Source organism: Sciurus carolinensis, chromosome 18, assembly GCF_902686445.1.
Source record: "Sciurus carolinensis chromosome 18, mSciCar1.2, whole genome shotgun sequence".
Classification (NCBI taxonomy): domain Eukaryota; kingdom Metazoa; phylum Chordata; class Mammalia; order Rodentia; family Sciuridae; genus Sciurus; species Sciurus carolinensis.
This window is the reverse complement of record NC_062230.1, coordinates 30,029,303-30,051,612: the sequence shown is the minus strand read 5'-3', so window position 1 is coordinate 30,051,612 and position 22,310 is coordinate 30,029,303. Positions and strand designations below refer to the sequence as shown.

Sequence of the window (22,310 nt, the reverse complement as noted above, 5' to 3'; positions counted from 1 at the left end):
GAAAGAAGCAAAGCCAGGGGAAGCCTGAGCTTGCCTCTCTCCAAGGCCTGTGTCTTAGCCCACCACTGAGGGGCTTTCTGTTAAATGCTTTCTGTTACTGTAACAAATACCCCCGGACTGGGAACAAGAAAGAGGAAGAGGAGGGGTAGGCCCCCACCTCCCTTTTAGGAGCAAGCCTCCCATGACCTAAAGACCTCTCACTAGGCCCCGCCTCTTAAAGGTTCCTCGCCACCCAATAGCACCCAGCCAGGCACTAGGCTTTTAACACGTGGGCCTCTGGGAGGCACCTATCCAAATCATAGCACCCTCATTACATTTGTGTCCCTAGCCAAATCAAACGAGGCTGAGAGAAAAGACACTCGGAGAAATTTAAACGGGAGGTTGTATTAGAGAATAACAGTTTTTGCCAGGAGCTGAAGGCAAGGCGGTTTTCTCAACCGCACATCTTTCAGGGTGATTGTGAAGGTAAAGAGACATGACGTAGGGGACAGGACTGTGCAACAGGAGGTCCAGTTCCTGTCTGGGCCCCGCGGCATCCTCCTTCGCAAGGCAGGCTGGGGGTGGGGCCGGGTAGAGCAGCCAGGAGCGTCCGCAAAAGGAGTTACTTCATCTCCTTGGGAAATGGTGACTCATTAAGAGCAACCGGCTGCTTCTCACGGTCACATTAGAGCGAGAGGAGAGGCACCCAGCACCTCCCGTGATGGACTATTTGGGGTGGAAGTGAGCTTCTGCCCAGGAAGACCAAGGTCTCCATGGGTGACCAGGAGAGAAAGGGCTGGGATGGCACCAGGAGCCTTTGAAGTGCCTCAGGATGGTGGCTCTCCAGTAACGGGGCTCAGATGAATCTGCCAGGCATTTAAGACTCTTGGATCGACACCAGGAGGAAGCGCCCATGGTTGCTCCGAGTGGTGAGCAACTTCGCTGGGCCACCGTGCTTCTGCTTAAGAAGATGACAGGGTTGGGGTGCGGCTCAGGGCAGAGTGCTTGCCTAGCACTCGGGAGGCCCTGGGGTCCCTCACCAGCACTGCTTCAGAAGAAAGTCAATGTATAGAAATACTGAGCACAGGGCCACGTGGCGAGCACACGGCTGCGATGTTTCCACGCAGTTTTGGAGTTCTGGAAATGCCATTCGGTAGCTCTTTGGCTTTAGTGCCTCGGGTTGGGAATCAGGTCTGCGTTGGCATCCACTGACCAATCACTCATAAACCTCATAAGATTAATCTGGAAAGAGAGGGTGATAGTGAAAGTACCTACCTCCCAGGGTATTGAGGGGAAGAAGCTAGTACTTGCTCACATAAATACTTCCTATAAGTGGGCTCTGGGTGTATACCAGGCGCACCACATTATGGAGCAGAAGCAAAAGACGGAGCATCCTGGAATCCTGGGACCCATGGATGGGACAGAGACTAAGGGAGACTCCTCTTCGGTGCCTAGAAGTTTTACCAACCTGGTCTGTATTTAAATGAGAAGTTTCTAGGAGGTTGCCAGCCCTGGTCCGCCATCACCTCCACCCCTCCTGTCCCTGGGTAGTTTCCATTTTCAAGATAAATGACTAACCCTGCTGGCACATCCCGTCATGCCTGGTGCTCAGCTCCTGTTTGCTAGGCTGCTGCCTGTGAGGCAAGCCTCTTCCTGGGGTGGCATTTGGGGATAGAAAGATGGATTTAGCTGCCTCTCCCCCAGAAATGACTCAGCTCCTGGAAGCTGGGTGAGAGCAGTGGCAGTTGGGGCCCTGGGGACTTGTGTGCCACAAGGTTTCACACTCACCACTCGGCTGGTGGCTCCGCTTGGAAATATGCAGTATGGCCTCTTAGTGACCAGCTTCGCTGGCCGGCCTGGAGCCTTCCTCCCATCTCCTCTGGGGGGCCCATGTCTCAGCAGCTGCTGGATGCCTGCCCTCCAGCTGGACAGCACGGGAAGGCGCCATCGTGTCATGCTAGTTTGTATTACACTAATTCAGACTGAAAGGAAACCAACCATGTGTGACATTCACTTATTCATGTCCTCAGAATCTGAAGACCAGGAGGTCTCTGGACCTAACTCTGTACTCTAGGGGTTATCCAGTGATGACTGTCAGTAGGACAGTGTCCTTGGTTGTGATTGACAGCAAGGGCTCTGGCTTGGCTGGAACTCATTTCAAATCTCAGCCTCTTCTTCACATCTTCTCTTACACCTTCCCTTTCTCATCTCGGAAATGGGATAACAGTACTGACCACCCGGGTCTGTTCCAGGAATCAGATAAGGTAGAACACACACCTGGCATGAGGTACATGCGCCACAGTGTTAGCTGTTATGGTTACTGGGTAGGCCTGGTTTCTTAACGTCCAAACTAGGGAGTCACAGTATCTACCACCTACAGCAGGGTTGGCAAACTCTTTCTGCAAAGGGCCAGGAAGTCAATTTTTGAGGTTCTGTGGGCCCTGTGGTCTCTGTTGCAGTACTCAATTCTGCTGTGGTAGTGTAAAACCAATCATGAATAATATATAAAGGAATGTGCACCACCTGTGTTCCAGTAAGTTCCTGTGCACTTAGGGTGTCAGGCACAGGGCTGGATGGCAGCCTACTGGCCAGGGCTCGTCCACCCCTGGCCTGGGGCGTGGCCAAGATTGCATGAGATAAGGCGTGCAAGAGCCCGTGCCAGGCCCGGCAGAGCCTGCTCACCACGAGAAGAGATGCCATTCGGTATCTGATTCGAGGCTGGGACTTCCCTTCTGTAGGAAGGAGACTATCCTTGAGTGAGACTTTCCAACACAGGTCTCAGCCCCTTTCTCCGCCCGCATGGAGATGAATGTTTATGGCAACACCTGGAGCCTGGCAGCCGCCACCCCCGCCCGCCCCCAGGGATGGAGGTAAAATGCCAACGCGTGGGGCGTGATGAGCTCTCTCCGTCCCACGCCTCGCCCCGGGGTGTGTTGCCATTTTCAGCATCTGTCCCCTGGAAAGCAGGTGGCCCGTCGGAGCCGAGATGGGAACCAAGGAGAGCAGAGCAGTGGCGCGCTCCACTCCGCACGTGCACCTCCACAGCGCATGCGTTCAGTCCTGGTGGGGAAGCTATAGCATGGGGTCCAGGCGTGCGGTGCCGGGTGGGGAGAAAGAGCCAGCTGGGTTTGAATTCTGACTGGGCCATGTTTCAGCCATGAGGAGCTGTCACTTTCCTTCCCTGAGCCTCAGAGTTATTGTCTGTAAAATCGGGATTAAATGCAAAAAGACAGAAAGCTCCAGCGCATGATAACTGTGGAGCCCCATTTTGCAGAGAAGGAAAATGAGATAAAAAGACTCTTCAGCTGATGAAGAACTTGCACTCAGATCGGATCGCAGCCCTGGCCCCCAACAGGCTCTTGCCAAACCCCAGACCTCTCCCCACTCCCCTCTTCCTGCACCCCTGCTGCTTCCAGCCAAGACTGTGACACTTGGTGAGCTAAAGCATTTGGAGAGCCCCTGCTCAGCAGCAGAACGCGGAAGAATCTCAGCGGCTCACCCCTGGGACTGCCTGGCCAATGGAGCGGTGGCTGCCCAGCATTGCAGGAAAGGATGCATCCGCCTACTGCTAGACCAGGAAAGGATCCACATTTGAAATGCAAAGTAGGGGATTCTACTGAATGCATATGACTTCAGCACCATCATAAAGTCAAAAAAGTATAAGCCAGGGACTCCGTAGCAGTTACTGTCCTAAAATTCATAACTACCTCGAACCTCAGAAAGTGACCTTATTTGCAATTTTAGGGTAGGTCCTCAATCTAACAGGACAGAGAAGGACACACAGAGTCACCAAGAGGGCTGTCACGTGAAAACAGCTCTTGAGTGATGCAACCAGAAGCCAAGAGGTGCTGGAGCCCCCAGGAGCTGGGAGAGGCAGTAGGGACCCTCCCCTGGAGTCTTCTTAGGGAGTAGCTTGCCACCGCCTGGATTTTGGATTTCCAGAACTGCGAGGGAAACTCTTGTTGTTTTTAAGCCTGTGGTTTGAAGTGATTTGTGCCGGCACCTCCCCGGGACCCTGAGATGTGAATGTCCTGGGGTATCGACCTGGATCACCAGTGAACAGGAGGCAGCCACCATGGGGCAGAGCATGAATCTGGAGCCCACACGGACAGGCTCACCATGCCCTTGTGGGCTCTGCACCTTTGCTTCCTTTGGAAAAACGAGTGCATCCGGATCCTGCTGACCTGTGTTGAGGATGAAAAGAGATGGCGGGTCAGAGCAGGCGGTCATAACCAGAGGCTGAGCCTGACGTGCCTGGGCTAATTCATTCCTCACAGCTGCCCGGTGGTGGGCTCCCTTATCCTCATGAGCCGCCAAGAGTTAGAGATCTCCCCAAGTCATGCAGCTAGTGAGGGGCAGAGCTGGGACTTCTACTCAGATCATCGGCTCCATCGGCCCCCATGGGTCCCACCGCTGCCCCAGGCCACTGGGATTACAGTGTGCTCCACCACACCGGCTCTGAGGCCACTCATTTCAATTTGAGAATTGGAATTGGAATTGCCTTCCTTCATGGAGGTTTGATTGCTGGAGGGGCAACAGATTATTTTGGCAATGGAACAGTTCCGTTAGGGGCTAGGTGATCGAAAGGTATGTAACTTTCCAAATTCCATCTGCCGAAGAACTCAGGGCCAGTGGAGCCAAACAGATGGACAAGGCTGTCTAGGGGCTCCTGGGAATTGGCATTATTCCTGAGATTAAAGAAGGCAGGAGTTGACTTCAGCGAAGTCTGCAAGTCACAATGTCCTGCCCTGTGCAGGAATGCTAGTTTAGGGCTCCAGATGGCAGGAGGGAGACAGACAGGCAGAACCAGGGCAGCTTGCCAGATCGTGGACTTGGGCCTGAGGACAAAGACCAACTCTGGGCAGCAGAAAGGAGCGTGGGGTAGGGCCCAGGCTCAGGGGTGGCGCTGGAGGGTTAGCAGATGAGGTGGTGTGTGTTGGTCTCGGTAAAGCAAGAACATCCCCTTCTCCTTCCACACCCTCCACCTGTAAAGCCCTGACTGCTGCACCCTTTAAAACTCAGTCATTCACTCTGGAAATGCAGCCCAAAGGAACCCGGATGTGGGCAGAGATTCAGCTTTGGGAAGGCACACGGGGAGGGAGGGGGACCCCCAAGGCCTGCGGGCTGGTCATGTGATTCATGGCAGTGCCACACCAGAAAAACCACCCGGCCTAGCCCACTGCTGCCGAGGAAGCGCGTCCGAGGACAGGCGAGAGGGCTTGGGATGTGTGCTGGTGAGAAGACTCCATATCACCAAAATATGACGTGGAATGGCAGTTATGTGTGTATATATATGTACTCATATACATAGATACACGCATATATTAACATTTCGAACTACTAACATCTTAGTACACATTCTTAGTGTATATATATCTATATAATTATATATGTTGCATATATAAAACTATGTATATGCAGATTGAGTATCACTTTTCCCAAATGCTTGGGACCAGAAGTGTTTCTGATTTCAGATTTTGCATATACATAATGAGATATTTTGGGGGAGAGGACCCAAGTCTAAGCAAAATTCATTTATGTTTCATCTACACTTTACACATATAGTCCAAAGGTAACCCAAGGGTGCTTTACCACAGAGTCACAGCCCCAGCCCTTATTTTTATTTTGAAACAGGGCCTCACTAAGTTGCTGAGGCTGACCTCCAACTTTCGATCCTCCTGCCTCGGCCTCCGGAGTCTTATGCGGTATTTACAGTGCACCTGCACTTTGACCTCAGGTTAGGTGTGGAGTTTTCCATATGTCGCATTAAGTCAGCCCTCAAAACGCTTTGAACTTTGGGATATTTCAGATTTCTGATCTTCAGGGTGCAAATCTTCAGTCTGTGTTGTGCTGTATGAGCGCACTATGTGCAAAATATAAGTCATGTAGATTACCATATATCTGTGTCTACAGATAGAGACGGAAGCACAGACATATGCACTGGAGAATATAGGACAGGATTGAGTGGTAGCATACGTGGTGATACGTGCATACACACCTATGCAAACACACAAACATCATGCACACTGTCAATGGTTGAAAATTCATATTTTGAGACTCTAACCCCTCAGGCGACTGCATTTGGAGATGGGGCCTCTAAGGAAGTAATTTAGGTTAAATGAGGTCGTAAGTGCAGCCCTGATTGGATGGGACTAGTGTCCTTTTATCAAGAGACACCAGAGAACGTGCTCTCCATCCCTCACCCCCACCCTGTACACACAGGAAGAACAGGCCGGGGGGCATCCTGGCAGAAGGCAGCATCCACAAGCCAGGAAGAGCCTTTTCCAGTCGCCAACCCCACTGCCACCTGGATCTTGGACCCCCAGCTTCCAGAACTCTGTCAAAGTAGACTCCTGTCATTCAAGCCACCCAGCCCATGGTGTTTTGTTACGGCAGGGTGTAGTGTCTTTCTGTGAATATGGTAATATGCATGGGTACATACCTGGTAATGCACAGTTTCTTACATATGGTTCCAGTGTACGGCAGTATATGTAACTCTGACTATATAAGATTGCAAGAGCCTCTATCAAAATGTTAGCAGTGGGGTTCTGGATGACTTCCTCCTGTGTTCTTTCTTGCCTGTCCGCATTACCTGAGTTTTCTACAACAAACGTGTCTTTACTCTATGTTACTGCTACTTACATTACTTACTAGTACCATAAGATAATTGGTACGAAATTTTCTTCTTCCACAAATTGTCCTTAGTCTTTGAGGCTGGGGCAGGGCAAAGCGGCCATGGTCAAGGGTGGTGGCAGCTCCGAGGCTGGGGCCAGACAGGAACTGACCATGCATTAAGCAGGACTTGGTGAGCCTCTGCTGGCACCACAACAGACTTTTCCCCTGTGTCTTGGTTCATTTGCTGTTGCTGTAACAGAATACCAGGAAGTGGTAAGTTTATAAAGAAAAGGGGTTTATTTTTAACTCATAGGTGTGAAGACCAGAAAGTTCAAGACTGGGTGGCCACATCTGGTGAGAGTGCCTTGTACTGTGTCAGGACAAGGTGGAAATAAGCAGAAGGAAGGGCAAGTCCAGGAAACTGAACTTGATCTCTAACGAGCCGCTCTTCAGACCACTAATCCATGCCCATTAGCTGAGAACCCAGCCATTAGCCCCTTCTTAAAGACCTGCTCGCCTCTTAAAGCTCCTACTACCTCTCAACAGTCTTCTACTGGGTACCCAGGCCCCCACACAAGTTTTGGTGGGGACACACCACATTCAAACCCTAGCATGATAGAAAGCGTGTTTCCTGGCTCCTGAAGGGCCCCCTCGTGAGCTAGCATCTGCAGCACGGGCCAGGGTCCGCAGGTGGCCGAGCTCAGTGGTCCTGGCTGTGCCTGACAGTCCCAGGGCCCACAGAGGGTCTGTCCTGTGGGAGGTCTTGGAAGCCCGCGGCCTCGGGTCCTGACGCCTGTGTTTCCTCCCTGCGCAGCCCAGCTGGACATCATCTCCATGGCAGAGACGACCATGATGCCGGAGGAGATTGAGCTGGAGATGGCAAAAATCCAGCGTCTCCGGGAAGTCCTGGTCCGACGGGAGTCTGAGCTCAGGTTCATGTGAGTGCTGCGGGAGCCGTGGAGACAGGAGGGGGCGTGGCCCTGGTGGTTGTGGGTGGCCTACTGTGTGCCGGGCTCGGGATAAAGGCATCGCGTCCATTAAACAACAGCAACAAAACCCCACCTCATTTAGTTCTCACTGCCTCTTAGAGAAGTGGGCGTTGTCATCTCTCATCTCTCATCTCTCAGGGACACAGGTCCCTGGGATTGCGTTCAGGCTAATCTGACTCTAGACCCAAGCTTTTTCTATGCTACCCACTGGGGAAGCAGATAGGGGACCCCCAGGTGGTACCCTGCGCTGGGGCTATAAAGATCCCATCATCTGAGCTTGGAGAGGCCTGAGATAAAAAATTGCTGGGTGAGCTTGGGCAGGTTACTTAGCCTCTCTGAGCTTTAGTGCCATTGTGTGTAAAAGGGGAGAAATAATACCCCTCTTGTGGGGTCCCTGGTAACCCAGGAGTTACAGGGGACCTTCCAAGAGAAAATGTAATTTAAAAAATTGGGCTCTGGCAGATAGAGTTTAAAAGTCAAACAAGCAACAGAGGGTTAAGAAGTAACCTGGGCTCCTCCCACCATCTTGGAACCCAAGGAGGTGACGGGGACAGACATCTAAGGGCAAAAGTCTGGAAGACTGAGGTGCAATGACACTTTTGCTGGCTATGAGCAGGGTCTCTGGTGAAAAAGGGAACACTCAGCTCTTCTTAAAACCGAAGGTGTTGTGCTCGAGGTGGCCAGAACTCCCCACGGGCAAGAGACCAGGGGCACATACGAAGCCAAGAACCACAGAACACAGAAGGAGACCCGGATGACCCAGGAAACCGCAGGTCAGCCTGAGCCAAACTCCAAAGCCACCTTCCTGCTATGGCTACTGGACACAGAACCAGGGCGATGCTGCAGCCCCCAAGAATTTCAACCAACGGAAAGTCAATAAGGAAAATGGAATTTGTGCTTTCATCATCAATTAATCAGTCAGTCAATCAATCAGATGATAAAGAGGTAACCTTGCTGGAGAATTCTCCCAGCTGCCTGTCAGCTCCTGACCCAGCCTCGCTGGAAGCTCAGGAGCATCACCTCTTACAGGCACCGAGCTCCCGGCCTGTGCACCAGTGTCTCACACCGCGGTGCAGCTGGGTGTGTGATCACCCCACTTTGCAGATGGGGAGACTGAGGCTCAAGGAGGGCTAACAACCCACTCAAGGTCTCCCAACAGGCACAGCCTCAGGGGCGTTGGGCCTCAGGTCCCAGCTCTTCCTGCCTTCAAAACCGAAATTCTCACTATGACATTGTATGACCTTCTCTCCCACCCCGTACAAGGGACTGCAGCACAGTAGCTGCCGTTCATTCGGCCTGTGATCCCTTCTCATGGGAACCCTCAGAGGAAAGTTCTAGAACATTCCCACTCTATGGATACGAAACATCATCCCTTTTGTCTGGAAGCAATCCCTTCCTCCCTGTGCTTTAGGGAGGAAGAGAGAGAACATGCACGTGGCTCTGCAGGACCAGGCGAGGTCCCTGAAGGACAGCAGGAGCTCACGGTTGCTTTTGCTGCCGCGGGAACCAGGCTGCCATGGTGCATTGCTGACCTTTGCTGTGAGTGTTTACGTGCGCACACAGAAGTCCTTCCGGGCACGTCACAGGAGCCTGGCATGCAGTGGTGCTTAAGGACAAGGATAGCTAATATTTATTAAGCGCTAGCCCCAGGCCAAGCGCTGCACCACGCTTTTGACTTTTAATCTCACTGGATTTTCCTGATCAAGTCCATAAGTCCCACCACTTAGGGACAAATGTCTATGGTAAACGCTTGAATAAATCCAGTCATCTAAAGGTTCCAGAGCGCCAGCGTAGTCAGGACTTAGCACCAGGACCCAGTGACATTGTGCAGGGGAGGGGCCAGCTTCCAGTCCCCCAGAGGTCTTGCTGGAGTCCTACAGACAGGTGCAAATGATAACGATGCTCCCCTGAGCCTGGCCTCCTGTGGTGGCAGCCTGCCGGACCTGCACCCACTCATCCATCTCGGGTGCGCAAAGGACTCTAAGTTGGCTCAGATTGAGGACACGGCACACTCAGAGCTGACAGACTCCGCATCCATCACCCTCAGCCTTCCCAGCCAATAGGCTGTGAGCCAAGTTCATGTTTGAATTAGGTTCCGCAGCTGTTTCCCAGGCCTGGTCCTGGTGTGGGCGTAGGGCTTACCCTGCAGGAGAGTCCTGCTCTTGTGTCCACCTTGGAGAAGGGAAAATCGGAGCCCACGGTGATGGGTAGCCCAGCTGGGACGCACTCTGGTCCCGGGGTGTTCATTAGATGAGTGAATCAAGGAGAGAAGACGGGAAGGAAGTGGAAAGGAAGGGAAGAAAGTGAAGAAGGCCGCAGGTAGGGAGGGAGGGAGAGGCTGTGTCTACCAAGATCATTCCCCAGAGAGTGGAAACTCCGCAGGGACGCGTCCCTCACTGTGGTGTCTTCCCGGCACCTCCAACAGCGCCTGACACCCACAGGCCAACACCTGATGTCTGTGGGCTGTGCAGTGGGTGATCCTTGCACCCCCTTCGTTACCCCGCTCCCCCAACCCCCACCCGACTGGCACGGGCATGACCCTGGCACAGAGGGCGGGGGATGGACTCTCAGACCCTGTTCAGCATTTTCAGGCTGGGAGGGGGCAGCTCCGCATGGCAGGAATGTGATGGCCCTTGGCTGAGACGCCCAGTGAGATGGGTCTGGTCACACCGGGGCCTCCAGAGTGATCACGTTAATGCCCGTCCACTCCTGTGGAGCCTGGAAGTCCGCTCATGCTTCACGGTGGAGAATGTCCTCGGCTTCCAAGGCCCCCTGCCCCAAGGTCTAGAACTGTTCTTTGGTGGCTCTTTGTTTGACCACTCCCCTGCCCTTTCCTTTGGATCGCAGCCTCTGCCTGGCCTCCCTCTCCTCCTGCCAGGACGTTGAGGAAATAGGAGAGGGAGACTTATCCATTTCCAGGGAACCGGGAAGAACTCCTAAGCTCAGGAGTCATCCTGGCTCTTCATGTCCTTGGACTTGACCTTGGACCCGTGGCAAAGCACACGGCTGCTGTTTACTGGGGGCCCTGCTGTGCCACACAGATGCATTTACCGGCTTGCTTGAGCTCCTGGAGTTCTCCCCAGAATCCTGACGGGTCTATTCCTTCTACTTGGTGGTTGAAGCAGCCGTGGTGCGCTGCGCAGTGGCTTGCTCAAGGCCAGTAGCTGGAACGAGGCAGAACCAGGAGTTGGACCCAAGATGATTGTTTTGGAGGCTGAGCCCTCAACCCTACGCTTGGCTGTTGCCTTTATTCCCAGTGCAGGGACCCCTCTGCTCTCTGCCCAGCTCCTCGAGTGCCAAGGCCGACCCCGGCAGCATGCCCACCCCGGCAGCATGCCCACCGTCACGGGTCAGGGCTTGTCTCCCTTCACGGTGTTGAGCGGAGGGCCTTGGGAACTGAGTGGCTCCTACTTTGGTTCTTTGGACATAAGCGATTGATTGTGGAGCCGAGAATGACGAGCTCCATCTTAGTCAAGGTCTGGAAAGTCGGCCTGCTGGAACTGTCTGTCTGCAGAGCCCTATTCCTAGAGGGGTTCTCCAGGACCACCATGTTACACTGAGCCCTTCTGTGGGCCCAGGCGCACGCTGAGCCCTGAGTGCACATTGTCACCATCTCTGTCAAGTGCTGAGGGACAGATCAGAACCCCCAGCTTCCTGCCGGCCCCGCATCAGGCCCTCAAGGTCGAGTTCATGGACCCTGCTTGGGATGCTAGTCTGCTGTGAGTGAACCGCAGCGGTATGTGTTCTCCACCCTGAGTATCCACCGCGTCTCCTCTCACTGTCATTCCCAGCTTGTCCTCGGGTTTCTGTCATGCAAAATGTCATTTTGGGGTCACTCTCCTGAGGTTCAGCAATCTTATGAACTTTACTAGGCCATGTCACTAAGCCCCTCGGTGTCACAACACTGCCTCTGCATGCAGTCAGCAGCAGATGTCCAGGGGACAAGGCCCCAGGGCTGCTTCTCCCTCCTGGCCTCTCGGGCTGCCCCACCCTGGTCCCTCCCCGCCTCTCCCAGCCTGTTCTGCAGGTGACCCCCCTGGGGCTGCAACCACCTGGCACTCCTCTTCTTGCCCCCATCCGGCTCGGCTCACATCATTGCTGGGAGTACCTCCCGCAGCCCCTGGTTGCCTGGCCCAGCGTCTCTGCATCCGCCTACCATCCCGCTGCTGCTGTTTATCTGGGTTTCAGATAATTAAGTACTTCAGCCCCGGAGTGCAGCAGGGGCGGGTTATCTCCCCTTTACACCTGCTTGCTGGATTTTCACAAAAGGGACGTGTGCCCTGTCTCTTTGCTTGCTCTGGGCAGCGGTGGCTTCTAATCAGCCCGAGTCAGCCGGCAGCAGGCGGGGCGCTGGGTGTGCCAAGGGCATATTTCAGAAGCACAGCCCTGGAGTTCCAGTATTTCCAGTGCCTGGCCTTGAACTCCTGAACTTCATTTAATTAAGAAGTACCTTGTGTGATAAGAGGTCGGGCCCTGGGAACCTGGCAGAGGTCCAAGGAGCAGTGCCTGAGTGATAGACGACAGCCTTCTGAACACTTGCTCTGTGGCGTAGGATTCTCAGTGTATCCATGTGTTGATTCATTTAATTCCCACTCCAACCCTGTAGGTAGATAATCACACACACACACACACACACACACACACACACACACTTTACAGATGAAAGAAGCGGAGGCACAGAGAGGTCAAGTCACTTGCCCTGAGTTGCACAGGCTCCTTTAGATAGCAGACAATGATATAAGCCAGCTCTCTGAGGTGAGTCCATGGCCTCGACCGTCAAGCTATGGGGTCGTGCAGCTGATTTTGAAACTAGTTCTGCTTCTTCCCAACTCTGGTTGTGAGCAGATATTTTGCCCTGTTAGGACCTCAGTTTCCCCATCTCTGCACTGGAGCCCTGATGTCTCCCTGGCAGCGCTGGAGCAAAGGACAAAGAGATGGCACAGCTAGGAAGTCACGGGCTTTTTGTGGGAACCAGGCAGATCGAAATTCCCTTCCCTGCTGTGGCTGCTCGCGCCGTGCTCTGAGGGAGAGCAGGTCTCAGGGCTGCTTCCGCATCTCCAGGGGACGCTGGAAAGCAGCTCTCTTTCTCTCTGGGGCTCCGAGTGGCCGTCCTGACAGCTCGCTGCTGGGCGTTTCTGGGTGTGGCTGGCTAGCATCAAGTCCAGCTCCGCTGGGGGGCCTGGGCTGTCACTATTGTCTTCTCACATCAAACCCGCTCTCTTCTTGACCCTTTCGTGAACCGGCCGTTCCCAAGCCTCTGAGGACGAGCTTCAAGCCAAGGGCGAGATGAAGCTTGTGCATTTATGTAACCTGACGCATCTCCGCCACACTGGGGAGTTCTGTGTCACTCCCGATGCACTCTGGGTTTTAAATAGCATCTCTGAGAACAGGTCACCGTCGCCGGAGCCTCTGTACACATAGGTGGGAGGAGACGCCCCTAACTGCAGAACATCTGAAAAGCAATTTGTCTTGGACAAAATGTACAAGAATTTGAGGAGTTGGGAGGGAGGGGGCCTGGAAGGAACGGAGACGGGGTGGAGAGGCTAGAGAGAAGGCAGAGGCCGGGGAAGGGGCCAGGCTAGACCTCGGAGTGGAAGGATCCTCCTGCTGGGTTTCTACGTGTCCCTTAGGTGGGGATGCTGGGAGGATTGGGTTGATTGACAAGCTCCTGCTGCTTCTGGTTGTCTTTCATGGTCAGGACAAATTTTAGGAAAGGAAATACTTCTCCTTGCAGGCTCTGTCTTGTCACACACGTATTTCATTGTTAACTCTGGGTGATTCCATTCAGTGGCTCTGCTCTGCACCTGCGGGACTCTGGTGAGTTGGGAAGGAGAGTGTCATCTATGACTGTCAACTTGACTGGTCCACAGGTGGCCTAGACATTTGATCCAACATGACTCTGGGGGTGTGCAAGGGGGTTTCCGGGTGAGGTTAATGTTTTATTGGTAGACTGAGTGAAGCAGATGGATGTCCTATGGTGGGTGGGCCTCTTCTCATCAGTAGAAGGTCTGCATAGACTAGAAGGGCTGAGTAAGGGGGAATTCCTGGTGGCTGAGCTGGGACATTGATCTTCTCCAGCCTTCAGACTCAAACTGGAACATCAACTCTTCTTGGGCCCTGAGCTGCTGGCCTTTGGACTTGGACTTACACCATCCCCTCTCCCGGGTCTCCAGCTTGTTGACGGCAGACTGGGATTTGTCAGCCTCCATAATCATACAAGCCAAATCCTTATCAAGTTTCTTTGCCTATGTATATAAATCCTATTGGTCATGATTCTCTGGAGAACCCTACAGAGCCCTGTGTATCCTCAGAAATTTTCATCTGGATACTTCATCTGGTTAGCAACTGATGAAAATAAAGGGAGCTGAAAATTCCTGCCACTCAGGAGGCTGAGGCAGGAGGATCACAGGTTCAAAACCAGCCTCAGCAACTTAGGGAGGCTCAATGCAACTCAGTAAGACCCTGTCTCAAAATAAAAATTAAAAAGGGCTGGGGATGTGGCTCAGTGATTAGGTGCCCCTGGGTTCAATCCCTGGTACCAAAAAAAAAAAAAAAAAAATAGAGGCCCACTGGAGTTTGTTTGCCGCTCTGCCACACAAGGACAGAGCTGGAAGCTGCCATCTGTGGGGGTCACTTCCCAGGGAGGCCTTGCTGCCCTTTCTCAGCCTGTGTCTGGTCCTGCTGCCATCCCAGTGGTCCTTTCCTCAGAAGCCTTCCACCCATTGGTCAATCTGTCTCTCCTACTGGACACTGACCTCAACTGGCCGTGACCGAGCTTCTTCACTCTCACCCACGTTGGTGGCACTCAGAGTGTGGCAAACCCCGTGCAGGGGCTGGGGTGCACTTCCTTGTTCTGCCGAGGCCAGCCGGGTCTCCAGGGCTGGTGGGTAGTGTGGCTCCAACATGGCGAGGGAGGACGGCAGGTCCAGCCCTCAGGAGTGGACAGGTGACCCTGCATCTGGCAATGCAGGCGCTCCAGTTTCCCAGGGCTGCCTGACAGAGCGCCTGCGCTGGGCCGTAAGCAGCAGGCGCTTGGTCTCTTACAGCCCTGAAGGCGGGAGCCGGGTCAGCTCCGTCCAGGCGATGGCAGGCCGCGCTGCTTCTGGAGGCACCAGGAGAGGAGGTTCGTCCTCCCGGCTCATCCCAGTTCTGGAGCCGCATTCCTGGCTCTCCTGGGCTTCTGGCTCCCCCTGCGTCTCTGAAGCCATCAGTGTGGCAGAATCGAGGTCGCCCTGTTACCTGCTCTCCTCTGTGCCCCGTCTCCCTCTGCCTCCCTCCAAAAGGCCCCTTGTGTTGTCTCTGGGACCAGCCAGAGCGTCCAGGAGAACCACCCATCACCAGATCCTGATTCAATCACAGCAGCCAAGTTCCTTTTGCCGCGTAAGGAGACAGAGTCACAGGACGTGGGTTCTGTGGGGCCTTTATTCAGCCCATCACCTGAGGTGACACAGCAATCCATGTCAGGGCTCAGCCCAAAGCTGGACTCCCAGCTTTGGGGCAGCAACGGTGACAGAGACCCGGCGGGCATGGCATGGTGGCATCAAGGGGGAGGCCACGCACCCTGGGGCACACCCTCACGGCTTCAGCGTGGCCGGCTTCTCACCGTATTTTGAAATCTCTGAAGAAACAAGATTTTATCAAAGAGCAGGTGGGGAGAGAGACACCCGTAACCCGCGTGTCCAGCGGCCTGAAGTTAAGGTTCTTCTGTTCTCTGCTTGTCTCTGGAAAAGGGCCGGCTTGAGTGGCCGCGGAGGTGGCCAGTGCTTGCCTGGGCCACTGGGTGGTCGGGATGGAGACAGGATGGTCGGCTGCACCTCCTCGCCCCGTTGTTCTTCAGTTAAGAGAGCGGCCTCGCTGGAGTGTGCTGGGACAGGCTTCTCCAAGAGAAGGCAGGGAATCTATCCATGAGCCGCGCGCAGGTGTGTGGGGGTGTCCATTTGTGTCCCAGCCAGCTGCCCCTTAAGAAAAAGCAAGATGTGCAGCTTCCATGTCGCTCAGCTGACTGCTGCTCATTGAGCAGTTTCACAGGTCTTCTTGTCTCCAGGAATTCCAGCTACTCTCAGGTCCCTTAACCCCTCAGGCGTTCAAGTTCAATTTGATCAACATGAGACTCTCCTGGCTGGGTCCTGCCAAAAGTTAGGGGGTGCCTGTTTTTTCATTCCTAGATGTCCTGTTCTTTGATGGTCTTTGATAAGGAAGCCTTCTCTTTTCTGAAAGAGAGACCTGCACTTGCACCAGATTAAATTACACTCGGATTTGAATTCCAGCTCTATCATTTACAGGCTGTGCTGTCTTACACAAATATCTTAACCTCTCTGAGCCTCGGCTGCCTCATCTGTCAAATGGAGATGCATCCAGAATCTCACTGGGTGGTTATAAGTGCTCAGCCCTGTGCAGGCTGCAACCTAAGTGTCTATTAAATGTTCCTTTCCTTTCCCACAGGAAGACACTGAGTTTGGAAATGAATAGAACCAGATTTCAGAGTGGACCTAGGCTCTTGGTTTTTAGTCATAGGCTGTTTGTTTTGAAGAGGAGGCCCAGGGAAGGAGGAGGCTGGAGGCTGGAGTGAAGGGTTTTCCATGACGAGGTTGTTCAGACAAGAAGGCCTGATGGCACCTGATGTTTGTCTCAAAATATCTCAAGGGCAGGGTGCGGTGATGCTGCCTGTGAGCCCGGTGCTTCAGTGAGCTTAGTCATTGCAGTGACCAAAGCACCCGACAAGAACCCCGAGAGGAGGAGACGTTTATTTTGGCTCATGGTTTCAGAGGTTCAGTCCACGACAGCCGGCTCCTCGGCTCTGGGCCCAGGACGAGGCAGAGCAACACGGCAGAAGGGCATGGAGCAGGAAAGCAGCTCAGGACACAGCAACAGAATCAGAGAGCGCTCTGCCCACCAGGGCAAAATATAAACCCCAAAGGCACGCCCCACGGCCCTCCTCCTCCAGGCGCACCCCACCTGCCTAAGCCACCTCCCAGCTAATCCATCCAAGTGGATTTGTGCACTGATTAGATTAAGGTCCTCGTATGCGCATCACTTCACCCCTGGACACTTTAGTGTTGTCTCCACATGAGCCTTTGGGGAACCACATATCCAAACCAGAACACCCAGAGACTCAGGAGGCTGAAGAGGAGGGTTGCAAATTCAAGGTCAGCCTGGGCAAGGCGGCACCACACTACCTCAAAATTAAAAATAGAAAAGGGCTGGAGATGTAGCTCAGCAGAAGGCCACCTGGGTTAAGTTCCCATACCTGAAACAAAACTCAGAGGTGGATCTACTTACAGGTAGATCGGGAGCTTCTTTTATGTGGAATGAAAGCCAGTGTCAGAGGCCATGGTGATTGGCTTACGAGCTCGGCTTGAGAGGCCTTTCCAAATACTTAGAGCTGTCAAAGTTGGACTCTTGGGAGATAACGAGCTTCCGTACCTGGGGGGACTCAGGCATTTGTTCACTCACTCACTCCTGCATTCACAAGCATACACAGCCATTCCTCAACCTACAGGGTTACATCCTGAAAAACCCACTGTACGTTCAAAGTGTCATCAGCCAAAAATGCACTCAGCGCACCTGGGCCCCTGGACCTCACAGCTCGGCCACACAGCTCGCTGGAGACGCTTCTCCTGATCATGGCGTGACCACGCAGCAGCTGCTCAGCACAGTGAGAGAGGACGGTACCACAGATCGCTGACCTCGACATTCAAACTTCCAAGTCCAGTTCCTATCACAAGCGTGTTGCTTTCGCACCACAGTGAAGTTGGGAAATCTGAACTCCTAAGTCAGGAACCATCTGTGTCACCTAATTACACTGTGTCCAGTCCTGGGAATATAGCGATGAACAGGACAGCGGGGGCTCCACCCTGGTGAAGCGTGGAGCCCGGGAGGGAAGAAAGACAGAAGCGATGATTCCCGGATGGGAGAGGGATGCTCCAGAAGGTGACCGGGTGGGATGGGGACGTTGAGACACCATGCTGGTTCTTATGGTTCTTGTTCTTGATGGTGAATCTGACCCCTTCCCACGCTGAGCTGTGCTGGGCACCATGTTCCCCTGTCTGTAGACTTACCTTATCTTTACGGATGCAGCAGGTGCTTTTATGAGCCACAGTCGCCAAATGGGGAAGCCAAGCTGCAGGAAGTGAAGGGATGTGCCCAAGCTTACCCACCGAGGAGTGAGTAGGTTGAGACTCTAGCTGTGCAAACTGGCCCCAGGACCCAGGCTTGCGACCACACTGCCGTTTAACACTGTGGCCTCCCTGACCACTGTCCTCCTTGAAGATCCACCCTTGGCCCGGGAAAGGCAGCCAGGCGTGGGGTGTGGGCCGCTCACTGCTCCCCTCCTGCAGGCCAGACTTGGTGGGTCCGATTGACCCAATCCCTTCCTTTCTTTGAGACTTTACTAATCTATCTTTTTATCAAGTGAGCTCCAGTGTATTTTTCTTCCTTCTAGTTAGTGCTGGAATATTCTATGGAACACTTAGCTGCACTGAGAAGTCTGTTTCCCAAATCCCTTTCCCTGTGTGGTTCCAGGTTGAAAGAGGACCATGCAGGAGATTCAGGAGGCAGAAAGCGCCTTGGTTTGAATGTCCCTCCAAAACTCATGTTGACGTCTTACAGCATCGTAACAGCACAGGAGGCGGGACTCTAAGAGGGGAGAAGGTCGTGAGGGATGGAGTAACTGTCACCATGGGAGTGGGTTCCTCATTGAGGGGACAGGTCTGTCCCCTCACTCTCTTTGGCCCTCTCTCTGCTCTCCCACCATGTTCTGATGCAGCAAGAAGACACACCAGCTACCAGGACCTTCATATCCCAGAACTCCAGGTCTCCAGACCCGGGAGCCAGTACCTTTCTGCTTATTATAAATGACCCCATCTGTGATGTCCAGCACAAAAGAGACCAAGACAAAAGGGAAGCAGTGGCACTTGCTCCTTGGAGGCCACCATGACTGGAGGAGGAGGTGATCAGACAGGGGGCCCCAGAGGTTCTGGCTTGACCTCACGCATCTACTCCCCTCCAGCTGGGCTTCCTGACCCGTGGCCCTGCTGACCACCAGCAGCCCTGCCTCTTCTAGATGTCTGGCAGACAAGGCACAGCCTCCGCCCTCCCCTGCTGCCCCTCTGCAGCCATCTTGCCAGCTGGTCATGTCTGACCCTCAGATCAGCCAGTTGGTGACCCCTCTGCCCCTCCATCCCCTCCCAGGCCTTCAGGTGCCCAGCTCTGCCCACAACTGTGGAAGGCCTAATTCCTGCGGTGCTTGCCTTGACCATAACTCATGGTGATTCTGCCTCCCTGAGCAGGGCCTGACTGACAGCCCTCCGGAACCCTTACGGAAGCATCCAGAGGCTGGGGTGCTGGCACCAGGAAGGCCGTTCCTCCTCACCAGCGGTTCTTAGTGTTGCATCTCCTGGAGCTTGAAGAGCGTGCCCAGGCCAGGGCCTCACTCCCAGAGTCTCATTAACGGGTCCAAGGTGTGGCCCAGGCATTGGCAGTTTTAAAAGCAGTTAGAGTGTCCCCACCTCCTCCCTGGATGAAGTCAAAGAACCCGGGGTCCATCAGCAGCCTACAGATGACTCATCTTCTCGTTCCCTTCCACAAAACCGGCATCAGACAGAAAGTCTCCAGTCGCCTTGGTGAGTGACTTCTCAGCGCAGCTATAAGGACCTCTCTCTCCCGTAGTTCGGAATCGTGACAGGAACCAGAAGGAAATGTGTGTTCCTGGTCTCCCACTGTGTCCGAGAATGCGGACGCCAGCTGTCACCTCTATCATGGCATCCGGTATCGAATTCCACAGATGACACCTTTGATGGATCCGAGTGCTCTATTTATCAAGCCAACGACAATTACAGGTTTCCAGCGGCTTCCGACGCGAAGCCGAATTTATCATCCTTCAACAGTGATTGTTTTTCTATTTGCTCCATCTGGTTTGACCTGTAGGAATCAACACAGGGTGTCCTTTTTCATTTTTTATATTTGTGAAGAAATCAAGAGAGCAAGCTGAGCGCAGGAGAAGTGCAATTTCTGAGATTCTTCAGTGAACTGTGGGAGGGTCTCAGGGTTAGAATGTAACGAGGATAAAGGTGGGTTCTGGAGCCAGATGGTGCTGGGGTCTAATCCTAATGCCACCGCTGACGAACGTTTGAACTTCAAACCTCAGATTCCTCATCTGTAAAACTGGTCCAGGAACAGTTCCTGTTTTATAGCGTTGGAGAGAAGATGAAAGGAAATAATGCATGTTAGAACTTAGTATAAAGCCAAACTCCCTGCGAGCACCTTCCTAGGTATTAGCCACGAGAATTCTTGGGAAATCTTTCTGCAACCTATCGAAGAACTTTGGAGCTATTGTTCCCCCAAAGACAGTAACTGCCCACTTCTATAACCAGGTCTAAATTTCACTTTGAAAGCAGTACTCGAGACAATGCCCAAATATCCAGGTGAAGTGGTGCATGCTTATAATTCCAGCACTTGGGAGGCTGAGGCAGGAGGATCACAAGTTTGAGGCCAGCCTCAGGGCCTTGGCTCAAAATAAGCTGATGTCTTGACTTGTTGTGAGGTTTTCCCAGATGGAGTGTGATGAGCCATAAGACTCTGGGCTTCAAGCTCTGGGCTCTCCTTCTCACTTGAAGATGGTGATCTTGCCCTATTATTCCACGTCTTCAAGTACTCACACTGCTCCGGAGGCTTCCTAGAGCTGACCTTGAGCTTGAGCAAACACCGTCTGATCCTAGAATGATCAGAGCAGGTCTGCTTCGGCTCAGCCTGGGCCCTGCTGATTAAATTCGGGCGCCTTGCCTGGTGCACGTCAGCTGCTCCAAGGACTCAGTCCTCTGGCCATCTGCTGTCTGCCATCACTCTGGGTTCCCCTCAGCCACATTTGGAGCCAAGTTGAGAAATTTCTCTGTCTCTGTGCTTCGCTGCCCTGACATAGTTGACCAGAAGCTTCCCATGGTAAAGGATGTGTTATGGACCACCGGACTGAGACAGGATCCCGTGCTGGGATCTCGGCTGAGTGACCTTCAGTGATTCAGTTGGTCCAGTTTTTTCCCAAATGAGGCATGCTCTGGAGTGAGGTGGGGTAGTATTTGGGAAAACAATAGGAATCCATTTTCATGCCTTTTGGGGGAAAATACTCGTTTTCCATTTATGGTGCTATGTTTTAAAAACTGAATCAACATGAAGTAAATATTGAATAAATAATAATAGAGAGGGCTGGAGACATGGCTGCGTCGCCATGGTGATATGAATGACGGATGTTTAGTAAACACTGACTTGGCTTCAAGCACTGAGCCATGCTTTCCCTTTGACCTAAAGGGGGCATAAGGGTATCTCCTCCCTGGGTGGTGCCAGGTGACTGAGCCCAGCAGGAGGCACCGTGCTTAGTGTCAAGTGTGGGGAGCCGTCCGTACTAGCAGATCAGACGTGGTTGAGCCGTGGGACACAGAGGCCTGACCCCCAGGAACCGGCAGCCACGGGGGACTGTTCCAGATCATCGGCAGGGTAGGTGGCCCTGTGTGGGAGTGTTTTACCATCTGATTGATATGCTAGTTCCCTGAGAAAATGGCTTCCCTAGCTCCACCCCATCCGGTTCATCAGAAGAAGCCCCTCCTGGTCGCGGCCCCCTTCACCTGTGTGACTGTAATAAAGGAGAGGTGGGCTCCTCCATCTTGTTAGAGGCCAGATCTGGTGTGGCCCGATCCATCACGCCCCCTCCCATTTGAAAAAGAGTATTGGCTCTTGTGTGTTTATTGATTAGATAAGTTTAATGGTAATTATTTGATTTATTGCCAGCACGCCATCCTTGGCAGTTAACCCTTTCCTCATCCATGCGGGACGTGACTGAAACCCCACGGTCAAGGTCGCTGGCTTTGCCTTTGCCAGGGTCTGTGGCCCAGGGGAGATGCTCCCCAGCTGTGTGATCTTAGGCAAATTATTAACATGTCTGAAACTGGTTTGCACGGCAGTTTCTTTTTTCTTTTTTTTTTTTATTATTGTAAACAAATGGGATACATGTTGTTTCTCTGTACATGGCGTAAAGGCATACCATTTGTGTAATCATAAATTTACATAGGGTAATGTTTGATTCATTCTGTTATTTTTTTTCCTTCCCCCCACCCCTCCCACCCCTCTTTTCCCTCTATACAGTCCTTCCTTCCTCCATTCCAGCCCCCCTCCCTAAACCTAACTCTAACCCTAACACTAACCCCTCCCACCCCCCATTATGTGTCATCATCCACTTATTAGCGATATCATTCTTCCTTTGGTTTTTTGAGATTGGCTTATCTCCCTTAGCATGATATTCTCCAGTTTCATCCATTTGCCTGCAAATGCCATAATTTTATCATTCTTTATGGCAGAGTAATATTCCATTGTATATATATGCCACAGTTTCTTTATCCATTCATCAATTGAAGGACATCGAGGTTGGTTCCACAATCTGGCTATTGTGAACTGAGCAGCTATGAACATTGATGTGGCTGTATCTCTGTAATATGCTGATTTTAAGTCCTTTGGGTATAGGCCAAGGAGTGGGATAGCTGGGTCAAATGGTGGTTCCATTCCAAGTTTTCTAAGGAGTCTCCACACTGCTTTCCAGAGTGGCTGCACTAGTTTGCAGCCCCACCAGCAATGTATGAGTGTACCTTTCTCCCCACATCCTCGCCAACACCTGTTGTTGCTTGTGTTCTTGATAATCGCCATTCTGATTGGGGTGAGATGAACGGCAGTTTCTGACTCCACTTT

The 22,310-nt window shown here is 52.9% G+C and overlaps 1 protein-coding gene across 2 annotated transcripts in view; it reads left to right on the top strand.

The window, feature by feature from the left end:
- The window catches only part of Bmerb1 (bMERB domain containing 1), a 94,372-nt gene that overhangs the window by 45,070 nt on the left and 26,992 nt on the right, over nt 1-22,310 (top strand). For both annotated transcript variants that reach the window (XM_047532714.1, XM_047532713.1), the window contains exon 2: nt 7,409-7,532. In XM_047532714.1, the coding sequence (XP_047388670.1) occupies nt 7,409-7,532 (124 nt within the window). The remainder of the gene's footprint in view (nt 1-7,408; nt 7,533-22,310) is intronic.